Source organism: Nannobrachium achirus (assembly GCF_963921795.1).
Source record: "Nannobrachium achirus genome assembly, chromosome: 6".
Classification (NCBI taxonomy): Eukaryota; Metazoa; Chordata; class Actinopteri; order Myctophiformes; family Myctophidae; genus Nannobrachium; species Nannobrachium achirus.
The window spans coordinates 27,730,017-27,754,973 of NC_137815.1; the positions used below are offsets into that span (position 1 = coordinate 27,730,017).

The 24,957-nt window shown below is 44.0% G+C and overlaps 1 protein-coding gene across 1 annotated transcript in view; it reads right to left on the reverse strand.

Moving 5' to 3' along the window:
• Nucleotides 1–24,957, reverse strand: part of uba7 (ubiquitin-like modifier activating enzyme 7) — a 118,662-nt gene that overhangs the window by 44,089 nt on the left and 49,616 nt on the right. The window contains exons 20-21 of the mRNA XM_080728081.1: nucleotides 21,322–21,414; nucleotides 19,682–19,873 (exon numbers count right to left, since the gene is read on the reverse strand). Coding sequence (XP_080584207.1) covers nucleotides 19,682–19,873; nucleotides 21,322–21,414 — 285 coding nt within the window. The remainder of the gene's footprint in view (nucleotides 1–19,681; nucleotides 19,874–21,321; nucleotides 21,415–24,957) is intronic.

Below are 24,957 nucleotides of genomic sequence, written 5' to 3' on the forward strand. Positions count from 1 at the left end.
TGTGAATATATGGGGGATGCGCAAGCCCACCACACACTGGTAAACCTGGTAAACTTGTTATGCAAATAGCCATTTGATTAGATAGGCTATATGGCGTGTCGTCAATCTTCGAATCTATGGCAGCGCGTTATAGTCCTATAACTCTATGGTGCTACTTAGCCATGCACTGTTCTGTGACGTTTCTGCATGTGCATGTGGGAAATATATTGTCTGGATGCCGTGTGGGCACGTCCGGCCTCGAAAGCACTACTGGGGTGAGGTTAAAATTCCACTAGAGTCTATCAAACAATGGGGGAAATGTTGGTTCCCTGGTGGACCAGAGATAGCCAGATAGATACTGGAGTAAATGAACCCACAAATAAAGTCAGTAGTAAAAACCTGTGCTCTAGTCTACATACGCTGATTCATAAAAAATACCACCACATTATTTCCAGTTGGGAAATGAAAACAGCAATGCACAGCGGTCATGGGAAACATGTCATGTGTATGGAAAGAGTAAGACACTACACTGTTCTCTTTGCACATTCTGCAGTGGACAGTAACTAAATACATGTACTTGAGTACTGTACTTAAGTACATGTGTTACAGTACTGTTACATGTTTGACTAAAATAGGCCTACAGGCTTCTCATTCTGATTGTGCACTTTTAAGTGGTTCTGGATAAGAGCCTTTGCTATAACTGCCTAAATTGCAGATTGTAATTGTGAAAGTCCCAGGCAGGTTCCCCTGTGTTGATTAGAGTTTTTATGTGGTCTGTTAGAAGCTGATGATCAGATGAAAACCCACCATCAGCAACCACATGGCAGAGAGAGGCCTCTCAACAGGAAACACATGGACAACTGCTTCCACACAGGACAGGTTACACGTGTGTGTGTGTGTGTGTGCGCGCGCGCGCGCGTGCGTGCGTGTGTGTGTGTGTGTGTGTGTGTGTGTGTGTGTGTGTGTGTGTGTGTGTGTGTGTGTGTGTGTGTGTGTGTGTGTGTGTGTGTGTGTGCGTGCATGTGTGTGTGTGTATGTGCATGTGCGTGCATGTGGGGTGTGTGTGTCCCCACGAGTATAGTAGAATTTGACAAATATACACTGTGAGGACCATTTTCCTGGTCCTTACAAGATAAATGTACGCTCAAAGGGGAGTTAGGCTAAGATTCAGAGGTTAGGTTAAGGGGGTTGGGTTTAGAGTTATGTCTGATTTATAAGCCGGTGTCACGCACCGGAAAATAGACGATCTACAAGCTCACAACGCATCACAGCGCGACACAGCATGAGCTTGCAGATCAAAAATTGTGTGTGCTGTTTTTCTGCTATTTTGAAGCTGTTCTCAAAGTTTGAGTGTCCTCAAAAGCGTAGTAATACATACGTGTGTGTGTGTGTGTGTGTGTGTGTGTGTGTACGTTTGTGCATGCGTGTGCATGTGCGTGCGTGTGTGTGTGTGTGTGTAGACATTTGGAACAAGGCCGGGATAACAAGACCTCTTTGACGCAAAACATCAACTTAATCCATTAATGTAATTTAGCCTACAGGGCTTAACCTTTTATATTCAATTATTCTGCTCATAATTACCAGTTAGGCCTCAACATTTTTCACAACACTTCCTGCTCCATTTTATTATTTTCTTGTAAAATCACAAACATCAATTATTACTAGAGGTTTGTATTCACAAACATCCTTAGGTAAACGCTGTAGACTAAAGTGGGTTTGGAGGACTACAAGCATGCTTTATATTAAAAACAGTATTATCCTTAGTGTTAATCTAACTCAGAGAGGGTACAAATGGAAGCAAACTGACCCTTTAAGGGCCATTAATTGGACCTAGTTTGTTTGCTGTTTTGCACCTTATTTTGGGACCCGTTCTCACAACCCATTTTTATGGGTTGTGAGTAAATATCTTTTTTTTTTTGCATTTTCTAAAAAAAAATATATATATATATACTTTTCTAAAGAATTTCAAAAAATACATCAATAAATGCCAAAAAGACATTTGTGAAAATAGCCGATTTACAAGCTCACAAACGCAATGCCGATGCAATGTGTTGTGAGCTAATAGATTGTCTACTTTCACTATTATATTGAATATTATATTAATTCTAACGCGATTTCTGGTCCGTTTGGGTCCCAGGGAGACTGCAAATGTATCTGCTGGCCTGGGTCTCAGCTGAAAACATTTGGGAACCATGCTGATCTAACCACAGAAAAGGAACTCCTTCAAAGGCCATGCAAATGGACTATAACTGCATTCCATATGCTTAATAACTTCACAACTCCCAATTAGTGCATTCACCAACATGTGCACTCCAGCCTGTAAAAGCAGCATGCATCCTCCCATCAGCCCCAGTCATAAATCCAGAGGGGTTGCTGGGCTTTCAAAGATGCTTTAAGTGTATTTTTAAACTATTCAGACTCCATATGTCTCTTCATAGGCACATTAAAGGATGGCTTTGCCTCTTTTCAATCAAGTCTGTGTGTTTTTAGTAAACTATTCATGCCTAAATGTACTTTCATTGTTGTTCTGCAGGGGAGAAGAGAAGCAAGAGAAAGAGTAAGAGAAGCAAGTAAACAATACTGCAATCATAAACTATTAGTACATCTTAAAGCCGTGAAGCTTGATTTATACTTCATTGGTTATAAATGCACAATCTCAGATCAGGCTCAGATTAAGCTCAGAGAAACAAGCTCACCAAGTGTTGCGCTTGAACGCATTGTGAGCTTGTACGGTAGATTGGCTACTTTCAGCGCACGATACTGGCGCACATCAAAGTAACTGTAAGTCAGCCAGTCTTCAACCTGAAGTTAGATACGTATATATAGGTAAACAAAATCTTAAGCAAGCCATCTAGTGTACATGAAAGGAATACCGTAGTAATCATTTGAGTCTTTATACACGAGTCTTTAGTAAAACAAACAAAAGAGGAGCAATAACGACACAAGCCAGGGCCAGCCGATGACTTAATGAACCGAAAATACAATGCGATCGACCACAGCGCAGGCTACGGGGCCAAAGCGTACAATGGCACCCCCGAACAAAACAGAGAGAGTGCTGAACAACAGAAGGCACAAGCCGTCGGTGTTGAGTACAGATCATTCGTTATCCCCTGAGCGCCATTCATGTCTGGGTCTTGAGTTACATTTTATACAATACAGTCCCATGCCGGGGCTCCCTAAGGACCGCTGCAGGCTGCAGGGATCATGTTCACCTTGGGTTCTTACTGGCACCGAGCAGGCAGGGCAGACCAACACACAAACCCAGGGGTGTCGCACCACATTATGGGCCCTGGGTACAAGGATTCACTGCGGGCCCCCCATGAATGTTCTTCATCATAGGGGGAGAGGGTTCAACCCATTTAGACTGGGAACGCATTATTTTGTGCTTTAAATATTAAAAAATAGAAGATCTACAAGCTCACAGCACAGCACCGAGTGCCACGCTGCGAGCTTGTAGATCTGCTATTTTTGAAGAATCTTTGAAAGTCTTTGAATATTTCAAATCCTTCTAAGGTTTTTTGAAAAACCTGTTTCTATGTCAGTGGTGCTCATGTGAAGGCCCCACCTAAAATGATATGTATTTGGCCACGGACCCCCATCTCAAAATATTTAGTTCCAGGGACCCCCCAGAAGCAAAATTTGAATTACAAATGTTCGAAAAAAAAAAAAAATCCATACATTCAAAGATTTGGACACATTTTCACGACTTTTCAAAAATAGCAGATCTACAAGTTCGCTGTGAGCTTGTATATCTGCTATTTTTTAATAGCTAAAGTATAAAATAATAATTAAGGCCCCTTCACCTTGGACACAGTCCCACCCCCCCCCTTGTGACGCCCCTGTCAAACCTAACCTAACCACATGTGCTGATTGAGGTAACCCCGGTCCCCCCTTTGTCCCCCCCTCCTGTCTCAGTCTGTCCCTTTTTTGTGTGGCAGATGTGTGCCCTGCAATTACGAGAGAGAGAGCTCAAATCACCAATAAGACTCTGCCAACGACATTCCTTCCAATGCATGGAAAAACAAACCTATGGTTGCCTTGTGCAGAATGCATAGAAAGCAACCCAATGGTTGCCCTTGCACAGAATCACTACAGAACAGAGGCGCCAACATGGTGGTTTGTTCCTGGTACACTCAGAGAGGTGCAAGCACACCATGTTATTATGTTAATGTATGTCTTGTAATGATTATGTACATCTGCACAGTTACCATAGTAACTTAAGTTTTCAAATATTTGTACTGGTTGAGTAAAAAGTACAATAACATGGAAATGCAAAGTAAATTGCAGTACCCAAGTTAATGAATGCACTTAGTTACGGTTACTGTATAGTTAGGTGAGTACTGTAATTACATTTTACATTGATGTCATTTTAACATAAAGGTAATGTACATATCCTCCTGCAGAATTACTCTTTTAAAGGCCCTGGAGGGATTTTAGGCATTCTCCATCACATTCTTTTTTTTTATTTTGAGTGAAAAAATAAACAAACAAACAAACATATATTTCAAAGGAGGGACCCCCGGGACCAAACTTTCAAAACCTATTTTAAAAATAGGGGAAATAGTTGATCTACAAGCCCACAACATGTCACATCTTGACCTTGCACATCTGCTATTTTCACAGTTTCTCAGTTTTTTTGGGTTGCATCCCTGGGAGAGAATCGAGAGGAAAGAACAGTGGATGTCAGAGGCAGGGGCATCACAAGGAGGGGGGGGGAGTGGGACTGAGTTACTAGGGCCCAAGGTGGAGGGGCCCTAGTAACTTTAGCTATTGAAAAATAGCACATATACAAGCTCACAGCGCGGCACCGAGTGCCGCGCTGTGAGCTTGTAGATCTGCTATTTTTGAAAAGTCGTGAAAATGTGTGCAAATCTTTCAATAATGTATTTTTTAAGCAAACATTTGTAACTAAAATTTTGCTTCTGGGGGGTCCCTGGAACTAAATATTTTGAGATGGGGGTCCGTGGCCAAATACATATCATCTTGGCGGTCCTTGACATGAAAAGGTTTGAGCATCACTGACATGGAAACATAGGTTTCTTGCACACATTTTCACCATTTTATTCAAAAATAGCAGATCTACAAGCTCGCAGCGCGGCACTCGGTGCCGCGCTGTGAGCTTGTATATCTGCTATTTTTCAATAGTTAACATTCATGGGGGTTCCGCAGTGAATCCTTGTACCCAGGGCCCAGCATTTGGTGTGAAGCCCCTGGTCAGAGGTAACAGAAAAAGGCCCCCGTCTCGACCCGGTGCGCCGCAGACGCTCGCCGGGACAATGTGGTTTCAATAGAGCACTTCCTGTGAGGGCAGGAAACCAGCCTTCACTTCTTTCTGGCGGCGCACAAAGCAGCAGTGTCTGTGAGCGCAGACCTTGGAGTGAAGGTTCCCTGGGATCAAGGGAGCTGCCTCCATCGCTGCTAATTCAATTAGGGCTGAGAGAGAGAGAGAGAGACGGCGAGAGGGGCACGGAGGCAGCCAGAGGAGGGGGTACACAGTTAAGACGGGTGGATGTGTGGGGGGATTTGATGGGAGCGGGACAGGATGCAGCAGTCCAGTGTGCAGCGGTGGAAGAAAGTAACGGAGTACATTTAAAAAAATAATAATAATCAAAAAACTGGTCATTTTATTGTCCACTCAGGCTTTTGTGACCACCCTGGATATTTTTTAATTTGCTTGATTCAATATGTAGATATTTGATATTCATTTTATCAGACACTCCCCATCCAGGGCCCATTCCTATACAAACCCATTGTAACTTAAAACTCCATTTTAACCATGATAGATTCATTTTCTGGTGACTCATACTACCCTCCTAATACGTGGGCTGATCGTGTTTTTTTCAATAACTTTTTTTCATTTTCAACTTTATACTTCTACTACCCTACATTTCAGAGGCAAATAGTGTACTCCATGGCAGTTATTTGACAGTTTAATATGAACCATTTAAGCCATGTTTTATGCTTTGGCTATTCAAAATATCCCATCCACAAGCTTACATTCTTCATAATGAGTACTTTAAGTATAATTTGTGATGCCCTATACTTTTGTACTTTTAGACAAGTAAAATGTTGAATACTAATAAGGTTATTTCATTGTAGTATTGCTACTTTTATTAAACATCTGTGTGGTTTTTAGCATTGGCTATTCAAAAAGAGCAGATAAGCTCACAGCGTGTCACTTTGTGCGTGTGTGAGAACTTTCTGAGTACAACTTCCATCACTGCAAGAAAGGGTGTGTGTGTGTGTGTGCGTGCGTGCGTGCGTGAGTGCGTGCGTGTGTGCGCGTGCATGTGCGTGTGTGTGTCTGATGGGAGAGCAGACAGTGGCCCAGCATGCAGACCAGTAAAGATCACTTACTAGACAAGCTTACGTTGGCACGGCGCGCCGCGGCCCAGTCGCTCAGGGGAAATAACCCAGGATGATTAAATACCCAGCTGAAACCCTGGACTCCTCTGTCCTCGCCTGGGGCCACATGTTTCTGCAGCTCTGCTTTTTATACCGGGGCTCCGTTTTCACCTCACAGCACCCAGCGGCCCCATTAGGGGCCCGCCTGCCCCACTCAGCCATCCCGTGTCACACAGGCAGCGTGCAGATACGAGCACTGATAACAAAACCAGTCACCCAAAAAGGGGAAAAAAAGGGACACTGCCGTCTTTGTGGGCCTCGTTTAAGATTACGCAACGCACAACGTATATGATCTATGATAACAAACACGTTGGCTCATACTGTAGCCGGCCTGACGTGTTATTCTGTTCGACTGATGCCAGATCTTTGGGTGTGATGCCAATCCTGCTTTACGAGAGTTCTAGGCCACTGACTCATTTTTTGTGCCAAATCTTTAAATAAAAAAAAATAATAACTTTGATTTGATTAAAGTTCCTATTTGAGAGCACTTGACTTATAAACAAACACTTAATTACAGAAGGGGGTATAGCTCAGTGGTAGAGCATTTGACTGCAGATCAAGAGGTCCCCGGTTCAAATCCGGGTGCCCCCTCTAATATTGGAAAACGTTATTTATACGACGCTGCCACCAAAACGTAGCCTCGTACCCACCCTCTTCCGGAAACCATTTCATTACTGGATTACGGAAGCTGGTCGTTTACTAGGCTAACCAAAACGTGGAATGACCTACCAAAAGTTATAACGGCTTCCTATTTGAGAGCACTTGACTTATAAACAAACACTTAGTTACAGAAGGGGGTATAGCTCAGTGGTAGAGCATTTGACTGCAGATCAAGAGGTCCCCGGTTCAAATCCGGATGCCCCCTCTAATATTGGAAAACATTATTTATACTATGCTGCCACCAAAACGTGTAATGACCTACCAAAGGGCATAAAGGCTCCCTACCCTCATTCAAAAGTAAAATATAACAATTCCTTTCGTCCAAATACAAGTGAACATAGTTTAACTGCTTGTTTAGTTGTTAGTAGAATCCCCTGACTCCCATCCACTCCCCTGCTTTCTCCGTGTATAACTTGTGATTCTAGTTTATTTTATAAAGCTTTATTCCATTTGCTATGTAGTGTATTTTGTATAGTATTGTCTGTATTATAAATGCATTACTGATTAATTGATTACACAATGGAAACAAGTCCCTGGGGCTTTTCTGTTATCCTTTTAGCATACACGTTGACTGTAATAACTGTACTGTTAATAAGCATGTTAATACAGTCAATCAATACAAAAGTTGTTAATAAGCATGTTAATACAGTCAATCAATACAAAAGTGCAAACAGGTCTTTAAAAATGGTTCAGGTTCAGATCTTCTACAAGTTATGAAAACCTTTCTTCTCTTAGGTTTCTTCCCACAGGCCCTGAAAACAGCAACTTCAAGTACAGCTAAACATGTTGCCAAAATGTTTCAGGTGCTAAAAAGGAATCTGCGTTGGCCGGGAATCGAACCCGGGTCAACTGCTTGGAAGGCAGCTATGCTCACCACTATACCACCAACGCGCTCTTGCTTGCAGTGGTATTTACATAAGAGTGTGTGAGAGAGAGAAGGAGACGGCCTCCCCTTTTGAGAGAGGCAGCCACAGGCAGACCTGGCTCGCGGGATAATTACAGCCTGTGAAACCAGAGCACACAGATGAGGTGGAAGCAAAGCTACAGATTTTAACTACCTGCCCACTGTACCAAGACAAATGTTAAATGCTTGAAAATGTTGCCAATGATGAGGTGCCAGGACAATACATCTGCACCGCAGATTGTATTGTCAGTATTTAATGTTGGATGTTGTTTGTGATTTTATGTTTTGTGTACTTGCACCTCTGGACCAAATGAATTTACCTAAACGGGATAATAAAGTTTACCTTGACCTTGACTTGACCATAATTGACAATACAATAAATAATGACTGATAACTGCCAGACAGATACTGTCTATGGGTCAGGCTTTATTATGCATATTTATGTCTGCATGTGACAGTGGTGTAAAGTAACTACTGTATTACTCAAGTACTGTACTTAAGTACAATTATGAGGTGTTTTTACATTACTGGAGTATTTCCAATTTTCCATACTTTTATTACTACTCCACTACATCTCAGAGGCAAGCTTACAAGCACTTGCTATTTTCAAAAGATTTTTTAGACATTTTATACATTTGAAAACTTGTGAACATTCTGCATAATGAGTACTTTTACTTTTGGTACTTTACGTATATTTTGATATTTCTTTTGTGCTTTTACTCAAGTCAATTTTGAATTCCAGACTTTTACTTAGCAGATTATTTCTACAGTGTCAGTGCAGTGTTTATACTTTTACTTAAAGGGGCACTCCACCACTTTTCAACCTATGTTCATATAATTGGTCCTCACTCAAAAATAGCTTTTCTTTTTTTTTTTTTTTTTTTTTCTCAGAGGAGGGCTGTGGGCAGGTCAGAAACCCATAGTCTTGTGACATCATCGATTGCCAATCCAGCTTATAGAAACTGCAGGCTTTCTATTCCTGAAAAGTTGCAATTTTAAAGTGGAAGCGATTGTTCTCGCGATAATAAAAATCAAAATATTTTTTTCAAAAATATTGATTAATTTTTTTTTTGGGAAAATGATGATGTCACAAGACGATGGATTCTGAACTTCCCACAGCTCTCCTAGGAGACTTGGACTGAGTAGAAAAAAATTGTGATATTTTATCATGAACATTAGTGAGGACCTATTATATGAAGACAGGTTGAAAAGTGGTGAACTACTCCTTTAAGTAAGAAACGTGAGTATGTTTTCCACCACTGATATCTACCATAGAAGTAAGTGCTATTAGTCCATCCTGAATTTCCCCCTTGGGGATGAATAAGGATTTATCTTATCTTAATACACAAACATGCAAATGCTGGGTTTTACTGTCCGTGTTTGATCCATGTGATTGGAGAGATAAATGTTTATTTTGGAGGAGGGCAGCGTCTATTGCGAGTGTGCTGCCGTGACTACGAGCACACCTCACTTTATTCTGCTTATAGAAAAAAGTAAGTAAACAGTAAACACTCTGGATAAAAGGGGATGCATACCGTATCTAAATGCAGGGACGTGCTGGGCCCCTGATTCAGCCCGGGAAAAAGAATTGGAGAGGCCCTCATTGCGCGCTATAGAGAGAGATATAGTAGCTGCTGCTACTCAAAGATTTGCCATTTCAGATCATGACAAGTGACAAGCCAGTGGGCCAATTACATTAGTTATATTTCGTCGTTGTCGGGTGGAAACCTTGTATGTCCAAAACCGTTTGTTTTGTATTTATCATTTAAAAAATGATTTAAACTAGTGAAAACAGCCGATCTACAAGCACACAACGCCTCGCGGTGCGAGGCGTTGTGTGCTTGTAGATCGGCTGTTTTCACTACTTCTGTGCAAACAGTTTAATTTTAACTTTTGTGCAAACAGTTTAATTTTTTCCTAATGGCCGGCCTGGACCGGCCGGGAATGAACCGGCCGTTCGGGAGTTGTCCCGCTTTTCCCAATGGCCAGCACGTCCCTGTCTAAATGCATCATTAATGTACAACAATGACAAGTGTGAAGCCTTCAAGGGTTTGACTTCTTGCCATTATTGTGTCACGGTGGATTATAAAAAGATACCACGTGACTTTGTAAGAATCAAACTGCCACTGGCACTGTATGATTAATCAACATCTCTATAACAATAACATTCCATTAAGCAAGCAATGATGAAGCAATGAAAGGACCCTGTTTAATAGACACCACTTGCAGTCTCACACCTTCCAACAAAGAAAGCAATCAAATACTGCCATGGCGATTTGCATATCAAAAAGACAAGGAACTACGGAAATTAACATTAATGGCAGTGGTCAAAAGGAGAAATGGTAAAATAATAGTTTGGTTTGTGATTTATTTATTTATTTATTTATTTTTTGTGAAAGTTGATCCCATGCCAAAGCGTCAGCCCTCGCCCAGCAGTCTACCGTCACCCTAGCGGATGCATGCACGTGCCCATGTGCGCGACCTTTAGGGCGTCTTAAGTATTAGCTAATGTGTGCTGCCCTCCTTAGCTGTGATATGACAGTATACCATGTACAAAGACATTAGACGTCTTCCATACCATACCAATCCTCCTATTGAAGATGTCATCAGTATTCTGAGTTACATCATGCCAAGGCAATGCACACAACCAAAACCTCGACCAAAGTGTCATTGTGTTTCAAACATGTCACTGTAGAATTTCTACAGGCTGTTGAGGAGATTATCATCAGTTGCAGAGTCAGGTTTCCCTGCTCTTTAGGTTTGTTCCATGTGGAATGACCTGTGCTTTGGCCCCGAACTCACCGAAAACATAAACACGACGGGGGAAAAGTGATACTAAATAGTTGCAACGCAGAGCTTGTTTACATATTTCTGCCTCCATGCTGACGATAACAACTGTAGGGAAAAGGCCCGGGCGGGCGTCCTATTTTAGGAAACAGCTGCTTTTTAAAACAACAATTTCCGGAAGAGGTCTTGGGCGACGGACGGTGGGAAAACTGGTGGTGATTTGTCTTCTATGTGTGGAACTGAGGGTAAAACTGTGATGCATGCAGAGAGCAGAGCATCCAGAGCAACATGGAGTAAAAAAAAGATCTTATCAACTGGCCTTGTCGCGCTCAAGACGACACAAGATAGTGTAGGTCACTGGCTCTCAATGTGGGGTCCAGGGACAACCCAGGGGTCCCTGTGGGGGGCTCCAGGGGGTCCCCAGCGGAATGATTGATAGCTATGGCACCAAATGGACCCTTATGGGTTTGTAACTCAGGGAATGTACAAATGGACCCAAATGGACCCTTATGGGTCTATAACTCAGAGAATGTACAAATGGAACCAAGTGGACCATTTGGTCACTCTCAGAGTTAAATTAAGATTTGATTTTTAGATGAGATTAATTCTTTTAAACAAATACAGTTGCCATCAAATTCATAACATCCTAAATTACTTTTCATTTATATTGTCATTATTATCATTATTATTAAAAAGGTTAAAGGACATAATTCAAAATTAGGGGCACCAGATTGAAAGTGGTTTTAGAAACCAAAGTTTTGAAGGCCACTGGTTCTCAAAGTGGGGTCAAGAGACCCCCAGGGGTCCTTGAGGGGGTAGGGGTCCCTAGCTGAATTTGTTTATGTAGCATCAAAATAAATGTAACCACTTTAACCCTATATACATCGGCTATTTGATCTACAAGCTCACTGGAAATCTGCAAACAAAAAATAAGAATGAATATTTTAACAGCCCAGAACTTGCATAAGGATGGCCATGGCCAAATACAACATCATTTGAGGATCTATAAATCCCATTCAGAACGGGTACACATTATTGTGTATCATTATTTTGTGCTTTAACTATTGAAAAACAGCAGATATACAAGCTCACAGCGCGGCACCGAGTGCCGCGCTGCGAGCTTGTAGATCTGCTATTTTTGAAAGATCGTGAAAATTTTAATTTTGACCCGATTCTATAAGTGTCTTTTGAATCCTTCTAAGGTTTTTTGAAAAACCTATGTTTCTATGTCAGCAATCTGGCCAGCCATCGTCAAAGAAAAGGTCCTTTTCACTTAAAAGGAGCTCAGTTAGTCTGTTCTTGAGAGACTACTATGTCAGAGGTTCTCAAACCTTTTCATGTGAAGGACCCCCAAAATGATATTTATTTGGCCACGGACCCCCATCTCAAAATATTTAGTTCCAGGGACCCCCCCAGAAGCAAAATTTGAGTTACAAACGTTCGCTTTGAAAATACATATATTCAAAGATTTGCACACATTTTCACGACTTTTTCAAAAATAGCAGATCTACAAGCTCGGAGCGCGGCACTCGGTGCCGCGCTGTGAGCTTGTATATCTGCTATTTTTCATTGGTTAAACCATTCAATAATTCTAGACCTAAATGGGTTAAAACAGAACAATGTTTGAGAAGCACTGTTGTAGACCAGCAGTGGGCGGACCACCGGGCGGGGGTTGAAGAACAGGGAGACCTTGACTGTGGATATGTGATATTAATGAACTGAGTGTGATCTCCCAGTGCTCGGTGCACGGTGAAACTGAGCCAGCACGGTCCTCCATGTCAGATCACACTGATATCTAACAGCTGCACGTCTGCACTCGCTGCTTCAAAAGAACACTAATAAAAAACCCTCCTCGGATCCGTCACCACCGTCTGGTGGAGAGCATATTTACTCGAGTGCGATTTTTAGGTACTTTTACTTTTACTTGGGTATCTCCATTTTTCAATACCTGTGGGGGGTTACAGACAGTGGTGTAAAGAAACTAAGTACATATGTGGCGGAGAGAGTCGCAGCCCCAACCTGAAACCTCAAAAGTCTAGTATCTGCCCTTGTTCCATAGGATGTCCCTTTGGAGCGATGGTTAAGATATGGGACTTTCACACGGGAGACCCGGGTTCAAAGCCGGATGGGGAGGTTCGGATCACCTCCGTTACATTAGTGCCGTGACCTGGATCCGGGCTTCCCTGTAGGAGGAGGTCAAAAGGGGGGTGAGTGTGGCAGAGAGAGTCGCAGCCCCAACCTGAAACCTCAAAAGTCTAGTATCTGCCCTTGTTCCATAGGGATGTTCCTTTGGAGCGATGGTTAAGATATTGGACCTTCACACGGGAGACCCGGGTTCGAAGCCGGGTGGGGAGGTTCGGATCACCTCCGTTACACATGTACTTAGTATATGTACTTAGACGAGTCTGCTCCGCGGATTAGATGCGGCCGTGGACGAGACGCTCCACCCCACAGACTTGTACACAGTGGCGTACTGGCTAAGTCCCCTACTCCCAGTTTAACATCACGTACGGGAGGACCTACCACCTAAACCTAACCTCAGTAAAACTAATGCAACGGTGGGGGCACAGGGGTGTGGGGGGAGGACGCATCTGCGGTCGTGGACACTCTGGGAGCTTGCCCTTGCTGCAGGACTCAACCCTAGACGGTTGTGTGGAAAAAATCCCAGTAGATCTGTAGTTATTGAAATACTCCAAGACCGGCCCGTTTCACATCACAGACCAAGTCACTTAAATCTCCTTTCATCAGAACGGGAACAGAACATCCTAACGCTCTGGGTTTGAACTGCAGCAGACCGTCTTGACCATGTGTAAATGCCAAGGCCTTTATAGTATAAATGCATTGAGTTGCTGCCCTGTGATTGGCTGATTCAAAGTTTACAGTTGGACAAATGTACCTACTTAAAGGAGAATTCTGGTCTAAATGGCTTTTCTTTTATAGCTTATGTGAATACTAGGGTTGCAACGGTATGAGATTTTTAACACCGAAAATATCGTCCGTGTCAACACCGCGGTTATAGGTAACACTGTTTCAACCACCATTGCATGTCTTGTCATCTGTGAGCACTCAGTAGCAGCCAATGCTACCTCAAGCTACAACAACAACCATCCGACCATATAAAAAATTCAGCTTTGTAAAAAAGCAACAACACTGTTAGTGTTACAACAGCCCTGCGTGTTCTTGTTTGGCTAATCGTTACTGCGCTGCGCACTGTCACATTATAAAGCCACAACTAGTCTCCTGGAACGTGCCCTGCGATTGGGGACGAGACGTCATGCAGTCTGATGGGCTGTGCCTCGCCCTGTGGATGATCCGTTGATTCTGAATCTGTTCTCGACACTCCCACACAAGGAACAGCTCCCGGCCTCCCGCGATTGAGAACCGAATCCCATCTTTCATTTAAAAGAGCTGTTCAAAAGAGCGGAATCGTTGGCGAACATGCAGAAGTGACAGCAGGGTTACGTCATTGTTGAAATTCTGCCGTAAAACAGACGTCACGTTCTAAATCTTGTCTCACGAGACCCAATAGGATTCGGAAGTCTCGTGAGGCGAGATTTAGAATGTGACTAAATCGTTTCACAGCAGAATCTGGACATTATTGCCCTTTTTGATAAAATAACACCTGGACGAGTTTTTGGGAGATAAAATAACAACAAAAATGTAAGAAAGCCATTTAGAGCGGAATTCTCTCTTAAAGTAGCCTGTGAGTGTAGATGCCAGTCTTCCTCTCTCTCTCTCTCTTAAACATGTCTCTGCACCATTAGACAACTATTTGAATAACAGGATTGATAGGGTCTGAGTGACACATTTTAGAAACAGACATACATGTACGTTGTTATTGTGCTCAGGATCTGACTTTCCTCGGAGGATGGTGGGTGGACGTGGAAGCTAATCGGACGGACAGATGACAGATTTATTTTCTTGGCAGAAGCATCAAAGCTGAGTAGGATTTCCTTCTCAGATAGGTTGATCTCTATCTCTCCCTTTCTCTACCCCTCTCTCTCTCTGTTTGTCTGTCTGTCTGTCTGTCTGTCGCCCCATAAGTCTGTCTGTCTGTCTGTCTGTCTGTCTGTCTCTCTTCCCCCTGGGATTGTGTTTATGTAAGTCCATGTGTCCCTCAGTCATCAGTGCATACCCATATTCAACCCACCAAGTCACCCTCAAAAGCACCCACCCAGAAATCCAGCCAAGCCTTTTCCATCTGGTGGCCTCATGTCTCTCTCTCTCTCTCTCTCTCTCTCTCTCTCAAACAAAGCTGTTTCAAAGCTAAGACCACAAAATGTAACGCAGTTTTATCAAAAAAAAAGAAGAAAAAAAAAAAATCTTTGGCGTCTGGAAAAGCTAATGTCCTCCCTCACCCTCCCTCACTACTACTCTATCATAAACGATCAGCCTGTTAGCGATGTCAGGTGCGACCGCAGCGTGCCCGCTGGCGCTCTCCGGGTGAATCAACGGTTCCGTGGTTTGTTGGACGGCGTTTCGAGTGTCCCCCCGGCCAGAAAAACGTAGGAGAATCTTTGGAGGAGACGCAAGGAACTCAAGGAACACTAGGGAATGCGATACAAGCCAGACCTGTTGTATATTGACTCAGTGCCTCGTGTCCCTGCTCCCCTCGCGTCGCAGGGGGACTTCCCATGACTCACTCTCCTCTCCTCTCCTCTCCATCTGCACGCATTCAGGGCCCATCAGAGCGTGTTACGGCTCAATGGTGTTGCTTCAAAACAATAGCGTGATTACTTCAAACGTTTTGCCTCGATTGCGATTAATGAAAGATTCCAAGTAAAAGAAAATAGTGAAAGTAGCCGTTCTACAGCGTGCAAATCTACACAGCTTGTACAGTATAATACAGACTTAAGTAGTTAATCAGACTAATAAACATAGTAGATTTTATAAGACAATCTATTTGAATGTTTTTGTGTCGATTGATTCATATACAGTACAACAGTGGTTCTCAAAGTGGATTGCAGGGACTCTGTGGGTTCCTTTAGGGGGGTTTAAATTGACCCTTACAAGTATGTAACTCTGACAGTGTACAAATGGAACCAATTTGTACACTGTCAGAGTTAAGGGGAGACCTTGAAATGTTTGAGAAACACATTTTAAAATCACACGTGTGTGAACTGAGAGAGTGTGTGTGTGTGTGTGTGTGTGTGTGTGTGTGTGTGTGTGTGTGTGTGTGTGTGTGTGTGTGTGTGTGTGTGTGTGTGTGTGAGAGAGAGAGAGATAGTGTGCCTGGCCTGAACAACAGCGCCCCTCCCTTAACATGTGTGGTCAGCAAAGGTATTGCAGGCTACATACAGACTCAGGCTACATACACAAACAGACGGACGGACGGACGGACGGACGGACGGACGCATATACCCACACACACGGCCACGCATAGGAGACGGTGTGACCACCGCTCAAAAACTAGTGCCCGTTAGTAACGTGACTTCTTTTCCCCAGAGGTTCTGAGCTTTCTTGTCTCCATGGATGGTGATTGTGGAGTATGCAGACCCCCAGGCTGAGGATGGAGGGTCTCCCCATGGACCATAGCTGTGGGCTGTTATTATAACTGCGATTGTTATTATTGTTGTTTCTGTGCATCTTTGTCTCCCACACACCTCTCCCTCCTGTTCTCCCCTCTCCCTCTACCCACCTCTCCCTGCCTGTATCCCCCCCCTCCCTCTATCCCCCTCTCCCCCTGAACCCAAGTCAGGGTTCCAAGTTTCTGTCTCTCAACCCAGCCGGTCACGGCAGATGGCCGGTCACCTAGAGTCAGGTTATGCTTTAGGTTTCTTCATGCCGTTCAGTCACATAAATTGATGTATTCATGGGTTGCATTTTGTAGTCCTAAACCGGCCATATTGAGGACCAACACAGGTGTTCAATTAGTCTGATTGGCATAGAACCAATGTTCTACGTTAATCAAAACACCTGTGTTGGTCCTCAAAATGCCTGGTGTAGGACTACAAATGCAACCCATGAATATGGTGATGTCTTCAAAATTCCTAACATTTTTCAAAAGAATATCATAAAAAGCCCACATATTTCAAATCAATGCAGAAACATCAAAAATGCGGGCCCACGAGGCCTGCGCTGCTGTGAGCAGCAGAGCACAGCTGTCCCTGTCATCATGGCACCTCGTCATGCAGCTGTGCTCCTGGCTCTGCTCGTAACCATAGCTGTAACCAGAGCTGCAGTGTCTCAGCGCGCCGTGTCACCGCCCGCCTCACGTCCCAGAGGGGGACCGAGTAATGCCACTGCCTGACCCCATTCCACCCCGCTCTTTTAAGGCGGGGGTCCGACTCCAGACCAAAGCTCCCGGTGAGAGAGAGCACGTCCAGCCTTTCCAAGTCCAACAGTGGAAGAAGTAGTCAGAATTAGTTTAACAGCTTAAGCCAGGGGTTCTCAAACCTTTTTAGGCCGTGACCCCAAAAATAAACATATTTGAACTGGGGACCCCCTCCCTGACAAGCACTTGGAATTGTAGGTATTACATTCAATGTGACTCGGTTCCACAGATAAATATTGTGAAAATGGTAGATCTACACGCCTCGCACTGCATGTAGCATGTAGATCAGCTATTTTCACAATGTCCGCCTCTTGCTTACTTAATATTTGACAGTTTGGTCAGTTTGGTATTAAAACGGTCTTGAAAGTCCTTAAATTGTCACTTTATAAATGTGCAGATACCCTGTATACACTTATGTTGGTTTGTTTACCGTTGAGAGAGACATTTCTTTTACATTAAGCTAATCATCTGGGGACCCCACAAAATAATTTGAGGATCCCACTCGGGATCCCGACCCCAAGTTTGAGAACCACTGGCTTAAGCTGTCCTTGGTTGCCCGGAGTCCCTCGCTACACCGCCTCAGGGCGGTGTAGCGATAAGGCATTCGCGCCTGCGGCGCTCGGGCGCGAAGAGCAGGACCAAGGTCCGCTGGCCTTCGCACCGCTTGCAATGTCGTGGACAATAACTGTGACATATAACCATTGTATTGCTCATCAGTACGGTAGGAGAGCCCGTTCGTACATTTGCCCCTGTTAGTCCACTTCGCCGTCGCTACACCGCCCTATCGCTACACCGGCCAAACGGGATTTTCCCAAAGTACCAATACTTAATTAAAGAAATACACTGTCACAAGTAAAAGGTCTGATTTAAAATGTTACTTAAGCAAAAGTACAAGAGTATTGCTATCAAATTATACTTACACCAGAAGCGACCTCACCCTTGTGACACACGTTGTGACGTGACTCGCGTTGTGACGGACGGACATGATCTGCAGGTTTTCATACTAAATGCGAAATACGGTCGCAACTACCAAAGTAAAAGTACTCTCACATTTTCAAATAGACGGAGTATATAATAAGGATTAAATGGCTACTAATAATCTAAAGCTACAAAGTCACTTGTAAATTAAGTTTTCAAATAATTGCAGTGGATTAAAAAAGTGCATCTGTCTCTGAGACGCAGTGGAGTAAGAGTGTAAAGTATTGAAAAATGGACATACTGTACACATTCAAGTAAAGTAAAAGCACCTCAAAGTTGAATTAAAGTACAGCACGTGAGTAAATGTACTTGGTTACTTCCAAGCCTAACTCCTTCCAGAGGTGAACTATCAAGGAGCAGGCTTGAAAGGCAGGCAGGCAGGCATTACTTCACCAGGCACGTTCTCCAGACGCGACCCAAAACATGACCCCCCGTGCGCTGTTTGGCTTTCAGATCTGACTGGCTCATATTTCGCTGTTATGATTTACGGGCCGGCCAGGGCAGAACGTCAGCCCGTGGGCCCAGAAGCCTGGTAATACCGTTAAAGCTACTGTAGATTAGAAACCCAAAGGCTCTCTTGTCTGCACAGGACAAGCCTCTCCTTTTTAGCTTTGAATCACGCCTGCCTTTGTGCATTGACCTTATTTGATTTGTGCAAACAAAGCTGCATATATGGTGCGTCTGGGCGGGTTTGCACGTTCACTCACTGCCTTATGTGGGCTGCGGGAGCCTGTGGCTACGCGTTGAGCTGTCTACAGACCTGCTTTATGCGCCGGAGATGGATCGTTTGAACCGCCGTCTCTTAACTCTGAGGCCGCTCATTCACAGTTAAGACTCCCCAGAGAGGAAGGACATAATTCTACAGTTTTATCCCCGATTTAGACCTTCTTAAGGCTGCTTAAGGCTGTATATTTACAGTACTTCAAGTTCAGACTCCACCTCACCCCCTATAGCACTCCCCTCTTCCTGTAGCCCCTTCTTGCCACCTTATCATTCAATTGACGCGCTGAAACAACAGTGACTGACACAATATGTCCATATATGGGCATTCCCAGGTATGGGCATATAATTGATGATATCAGGGATCTCCATATATGGACATAAAAGGGACAAGGACGGAATACATTTGCAATTGTGACCCGCATCGCAACAACCACATTGGTTATCATGAGACTGACACAATATGTCCATATATGGGCATTCCCAGGGCTTAACATTGATGACATCTTGGCCATATATGGAGCGTGACACATATGATCTGCAGGTTTTCATAGGTCACGATTAACTGACCATATATAGCTACTATGAAGTCACTCCTTCTCATGTCTTTAGTTTCTTAATTCTGTTGTGTGTTCTGGTGTTCTGTTGTTCTCGACCACACATGTTATATAGCATGTTATTTAGGCAAATGCTACGCTCATTGTTTACCCGGTATCTTTTCAAGAGTTTCAATGTACAGAACGTCATTTAGATAGCACTGCTCTCTTTGCATTCTACTGTATTTATGTGATTATTTACAGTACCTCTGCTTATTGTTAGTCACTCTGGGTAAGAGTGTCTGCAACATGCCTAAACTGTGGAATGTGCCTTACTATATCATGTGCCGTCTACTTATTCCTCTTTTAACTTTGACACAGAGCCATTCAGTCTGATTAAGGCTGGCTGCAGGCGTGTAAGGTTATATAGTCACTCACAGTGAAACGCTCTGGCCTGGACGGCTGGAAGAGCTGAAAGAGCTGGACGGCCAGGTTGACGTAGGCTGAGCGGTAGGAGGAGATCTTCTTGTGGCCCTGCACCAGCTTGTAGAGCTCCAGACACATCAGGCCGGCCACTGCCGCCGTCGTGGTCGCTATGGCCGGGATGATCCTGCCCGCGATGCGCTTACTCTGCGGAGGAGACAGTGAGATATGGTGGCTTACAAAGCGGCCTAGCTTGTTTGTATACATTTAAATCCTCTAGACCAGAGGTGGGCAACTTTTGATGATGGAGAGGGCCACTAAATTGCCACACTCACTCCAGAGGGCCGAAACCTCTTATTTCCGTATTTTAACTTTTTTTCGTGATTAATTTCCTACTTCATCATTCTATATCACACAAAAGCAGCAAAAATAGCCCATCTACAAGCTCAAAACGTGCCGCGCTGCAACGCGTTTTGAGCTTGTAGATCTGCTATTTTTGCAATTTTTTTATTGCAATCCTGAATTATGTTTTTGCTATTTCTTTAATTGGAATACTGAAAAGTAACATTTGTATTTAATTTCAAATGCATTTAGTTATAATGATGTTAACTTTATGAACTCAAATACAATTAAATACATCGAACATGAAAGAAAAATATATAATAATACTAGACATAGACTGAAGTAATTAAAGCGACAAGAGACACCTTCGTACGACAAAGTCTAGATTAGGGCGAAGCCGTCAACAAAACAAGATCCAACACGCACAGCATCTCAGCGTGATTACACCAGAGGAGCCCCCATTGTGTCCCCAACCAGCGTCACCCCGCCCCCCAACCCCTCCGTCTGTCTAGCAGTGTCTGTGTGCTGTGCAGTCAGTGCTGCCTCTGCTGCGGCCCGCTGGTGGCTCAGGTGTCACCTCTGGGGCGACAGGTAAAGTGCTGTGATTAGTTCTGCCTCGGGAGACAAAAGGTGAGGAGGGTTAGGAGGCTGTCACCACCGGGGCTTCAGGGCAGGTGTGTGCACAGGGCCAGATAATCCAAAACACTGGCCTGGGGTGAGAAGGGGAGGTGAGGGGGGTCTCCCTCTTGTTCCGTTGCGGTGTGTTCCTGCGCTAGAGCTGTGCCACCAAATAGGGCATGTCAAAAAAACTCTCATTTCCGTATTTTAATCATTCTATGTCACACAAAAGCAGCCAAAATAGCCGAAGGTACACATTTATTCATAGTGTACATAGCCATTTAAATAATATTTTAATAAAAGTGTTTAAATTTGAAAATGTAACTCAACGGGGCGTCCGGTGGCCTACGGTCAAGACGCAAAAAGCCCAAAAATGTTTTAAAAATATAAAAAAGAAAATGTAACTCGACATTCCCTAAAATAGGGGTGCCATGTTGAAAGCGGTTAATATATACTACATATATATTTTATTTTTTTGATTTGGGAAATGAGCGTGCACAATATACTGATACAGTAAATAAAAAAAAGACTAAGTTTTATATACATTATTGCAATACTAATGTGTGGTTGTCACAAAATCCCAAAAGCACACTGTTTGGGGACCACTGATCTAGGGTCTACGATACATGTAGCCTTTAGACTACAGATTCTACGATTCACATTAGATTTTAAACATAATGTAATAAACGTCTAACCTGGAGTCGATCAGCTGCAGGGATGTCGTAGTTCTCCGCTCTCAGGTTAGAAACGGCAACAATGTAATCCACGTGGAAGTTTGAGTCGTCATCCTGTAGCAAACACAATGATCATACAGTAAATCGCTAGAGTCGTGGTCATGGGGTCACTTATTGTTTAGGGTTCATGCTCTAGTCTAGGAAGCAAGAATGTGCTCAGTAACTTTGATGGAAAAGCATCCATTATATTATGAGATCATCTTGCGTCCAAAGTTAACATTTTGGCTTTAAAGTGGCGCTAGAGGAAAGGCCACAGTCAGGGTCACCAAAATCAGTACGCTTCATCCTCTGTGGAGGGTAACAGGAAGAGTGCGCTATAAGGAAGAGTGCACCTCAAAGTCACATTGGCATTTTTTCCCCAATGGTCATAACTCTGAAGTAATGTAAAAAAAATCAAACCTCGGTTCGAAGTGGAGCGGTGAATTTGAGCAGCTGTACCCTATGTGAGTGAGTGAGTGAGTGTAAACTGTGCCTGTGAGTGAGTGGTGAGTGTGCCTGGCCTGCACAAAACAGCGCCCCTCCTTTAACTAGTGTGTTGTGTGTGGCCACTCAAGGTATTGCCCAGGCTACGGACAGGGCCAGCCAGCCACCCAGCCAGCCAGCCACATACCCACGGATATACCTGTTCATTGGGAGCGCTTTCACCGCTCCAAAAAAGGATACATAAAGAACATGCTACAAAACCAGTAGATCCAATCAATTTGGATTACATCATGATGTACCGTTGCGTGCATGTTCAAATCCTGTATACGGTATACTATAAAAAAATTACTTATTTTCTATCACGCACCCCATGAAGTCTTAAATTTATGGAGATTTATTTAGTTTTTGTCGCATTCCTAAGACAATAATTTGATGACCGGCGGTGGACTCTCCGGTCTGAGACTCAAAAGAGACTCCGCTGGCCATCAAATTATTGGTTTGGGAATGTGACGAAAAAAAACAAAAGAATCTCTGTAATCTGTGTAATTGATAGAAAATAAGTAATGTTTTGGGATAACTATTCCTTTAAGACCATTTTTTTTCTCCAAACTATTAAAACCCAATTATTAAGGGGAAAGAACATTTAATTAATGAATTGAGTACAAAAGGACCCCACTGAAAACAAGCCAGTGTGCTGTCTTGGGTCTAAATCCTATTAGTAGACCTTGTATCTGAACTGTACTGTCCTGTGTTGTGCTTTTCCTAAGCGAACTTCTAATAAAGTATTCAATCAATCAATCAATCAATAATTAATTCATTAATTCACTCGCTCACTCATTCATTCGTGCATTGCGTCATTTCACACACAAAACCAAGCTCAATGACGTTATACTCGGCCTGCCCGCTTTGAGCTTTGAAGCCTTTGTCGCCCGTGTCACATTAATGACCCGCTCGCCCCCGAAAATGTGATTTGTGCCATGATGGACAGACAGGGGGGCCAGTGAGGTCATGCTGCAGGTACCGCCACTTTTACAAAGGCCAGTGTGGGCGACAGTCACACCGAGGCTAGCTGTAGGCTCTGTGAGGTAAGCTCCACACCGGCAACCCGATGCCTGAGCGGAATCCTCCTACACACATTCCGCTCCGTCCATAAACACACACACACACACACACGCACACACACACACACACACCGGGAGCTACAGGTAGGCAGTGATGAGTGAGTGGGATGGGGCACGCGGGGGTGGCACTTTAGGGGTCTCATTCTTATCAAAGGTGACATCTGATATATATAAGTGACTTACCTCATCCACCCTCATCACATGCCTATATACATATACCCCCCACTGGGGCGCTCACTCTTGACTCATCAACAAAAGGGGGATGAAACCCTAGGCTGATTTTGCAGCTGTTTTACAGTTTGGGTTTAAAAAGTACATGGCAGGCTAGTTAGCACACTGTGAGGTATGAAACGCAGCTGGTTTAGGTTTGTCTACTGTGCATTGGTTGACTGTCTGTCTATGCTGTCACACTCAGGGCAAACCTTAATCTCTACCAAATCTGCCATATTTTCTGCAGTTGTTTGTTAAAGGGCCACTTCACCTCTGGGACAGCCCTATCTTATTTTATTGTTGTTTGGGACACGATCAACACAATCCAGAGTTATTTTAGTGATGCATTTTGCATCATCAGTGATGCGTTTTGCATCATATGATGCAAAACGCATCACTAGTACATGCTGAAATACTAAAATATCTCAAAAAATCCCCCCCCCCCCCCCCCTTCCCCCCTGTGTGTGTGTGCGTGCGTGTGTGTGTGTGTGTGTGTGTGCCTGGTCTGGCCTGGCCTGAACAACAGCGCCCCTCCCTTAACATGTGTGGTCATAAAAGGTACTGCAGGCCTGCAGGCTACATACAGACACACACGCACACACACACACACACACGCACGCATACACACACGGCCACGTATAGGAGACGGTGTAACCACCGCTCAAAAACAGATTGAACACAAAACATAGGGATCAGCATATAATGAGTTAATGACATGCCCAGGTTGACCAGGTTGAAAGTGATGTAATGTCCAAAGGGAGGATGCTAAATAGTTGAAAGAGGGGGAGGGCAGCAGAGTGTGCCTGTACAGACAATGGAGGTGTTATATGGAGGGACATCAGGCGTGCCACTTCAAAGGCCCCTGGGTTGACGTAGTCGAGGACAGTGTAGCAAAAGACACAAGGACAATCAAAGGAGGGGAGGGGGGGGGTTGAAACTGCATTTCACACTAAACTGAAATGAGCTGAAAGATGAAAGATTCCACTTGAACCCTAATATCCCTAGTCTGGGACAAACCTTTGGCAAACATAGTAGATCACCTGTTGATATTTGGTATAGAGGGAAATACTAGCCTGCCTAGTATAGAGCCCTGGGGGACACCAGTCAACTAAGTATATAGGGTGATAAGTGGATAATGGCCATCTTTATTTTCAAGATAATGTGTCAATGTGGGCCCAACTTAAGGCATCCAAGGACATGCTCTGGAGACAGACTGCTGGAAGTTGGAACTGGAATTGGAGATGGAATTTTGTGTAGAAAACGGGCACGTACCTTTTAGGCGAAGCCCGAACTGGCGAAGTGGGGAAATGTCCGATACCGTAGCGATCTGGCGAACGTCTTCTGGACAGGGCGTTTATCGTGCGCTTGCCCAGGCCTTACGGCCTGGGCATAAATATAACGATTGCATTCACCACGGCTTCGTAACTCGCGCGGCGCTCCGCCGGCCGCGCGGCCCTGGCCCGCTCTTCGCGGCCACTCGCGCCTGCGGCGCTCGGGGGCGAAGAGCAGGACCAAGGTCCGCTGGCCTTCGCGCCGCTTGCAGTGTCGTGGACAATCGATTCGCCAGATCGCTACGGTAGGAGACAAATCCCCACTTCGCCAGTTCGGGCTTCGCCAGAACAGGACTTTCCCGTAGAAAACAACGTGGTGATTAATTGCCAAGTAGGATACTCGTCTTAACTTAAGTTAACTATTTAACATAAAGACACCCCCCTATTTTGATTAAATTCTGTTCAAAGGGCTTTATTGGCATGGGATACGTTCAATTATTAGAGATGTAACTGAAACACAATTAAAATAGACACAAATAGAACTGTGTCACATTGCAACTTTGCAATTCAAT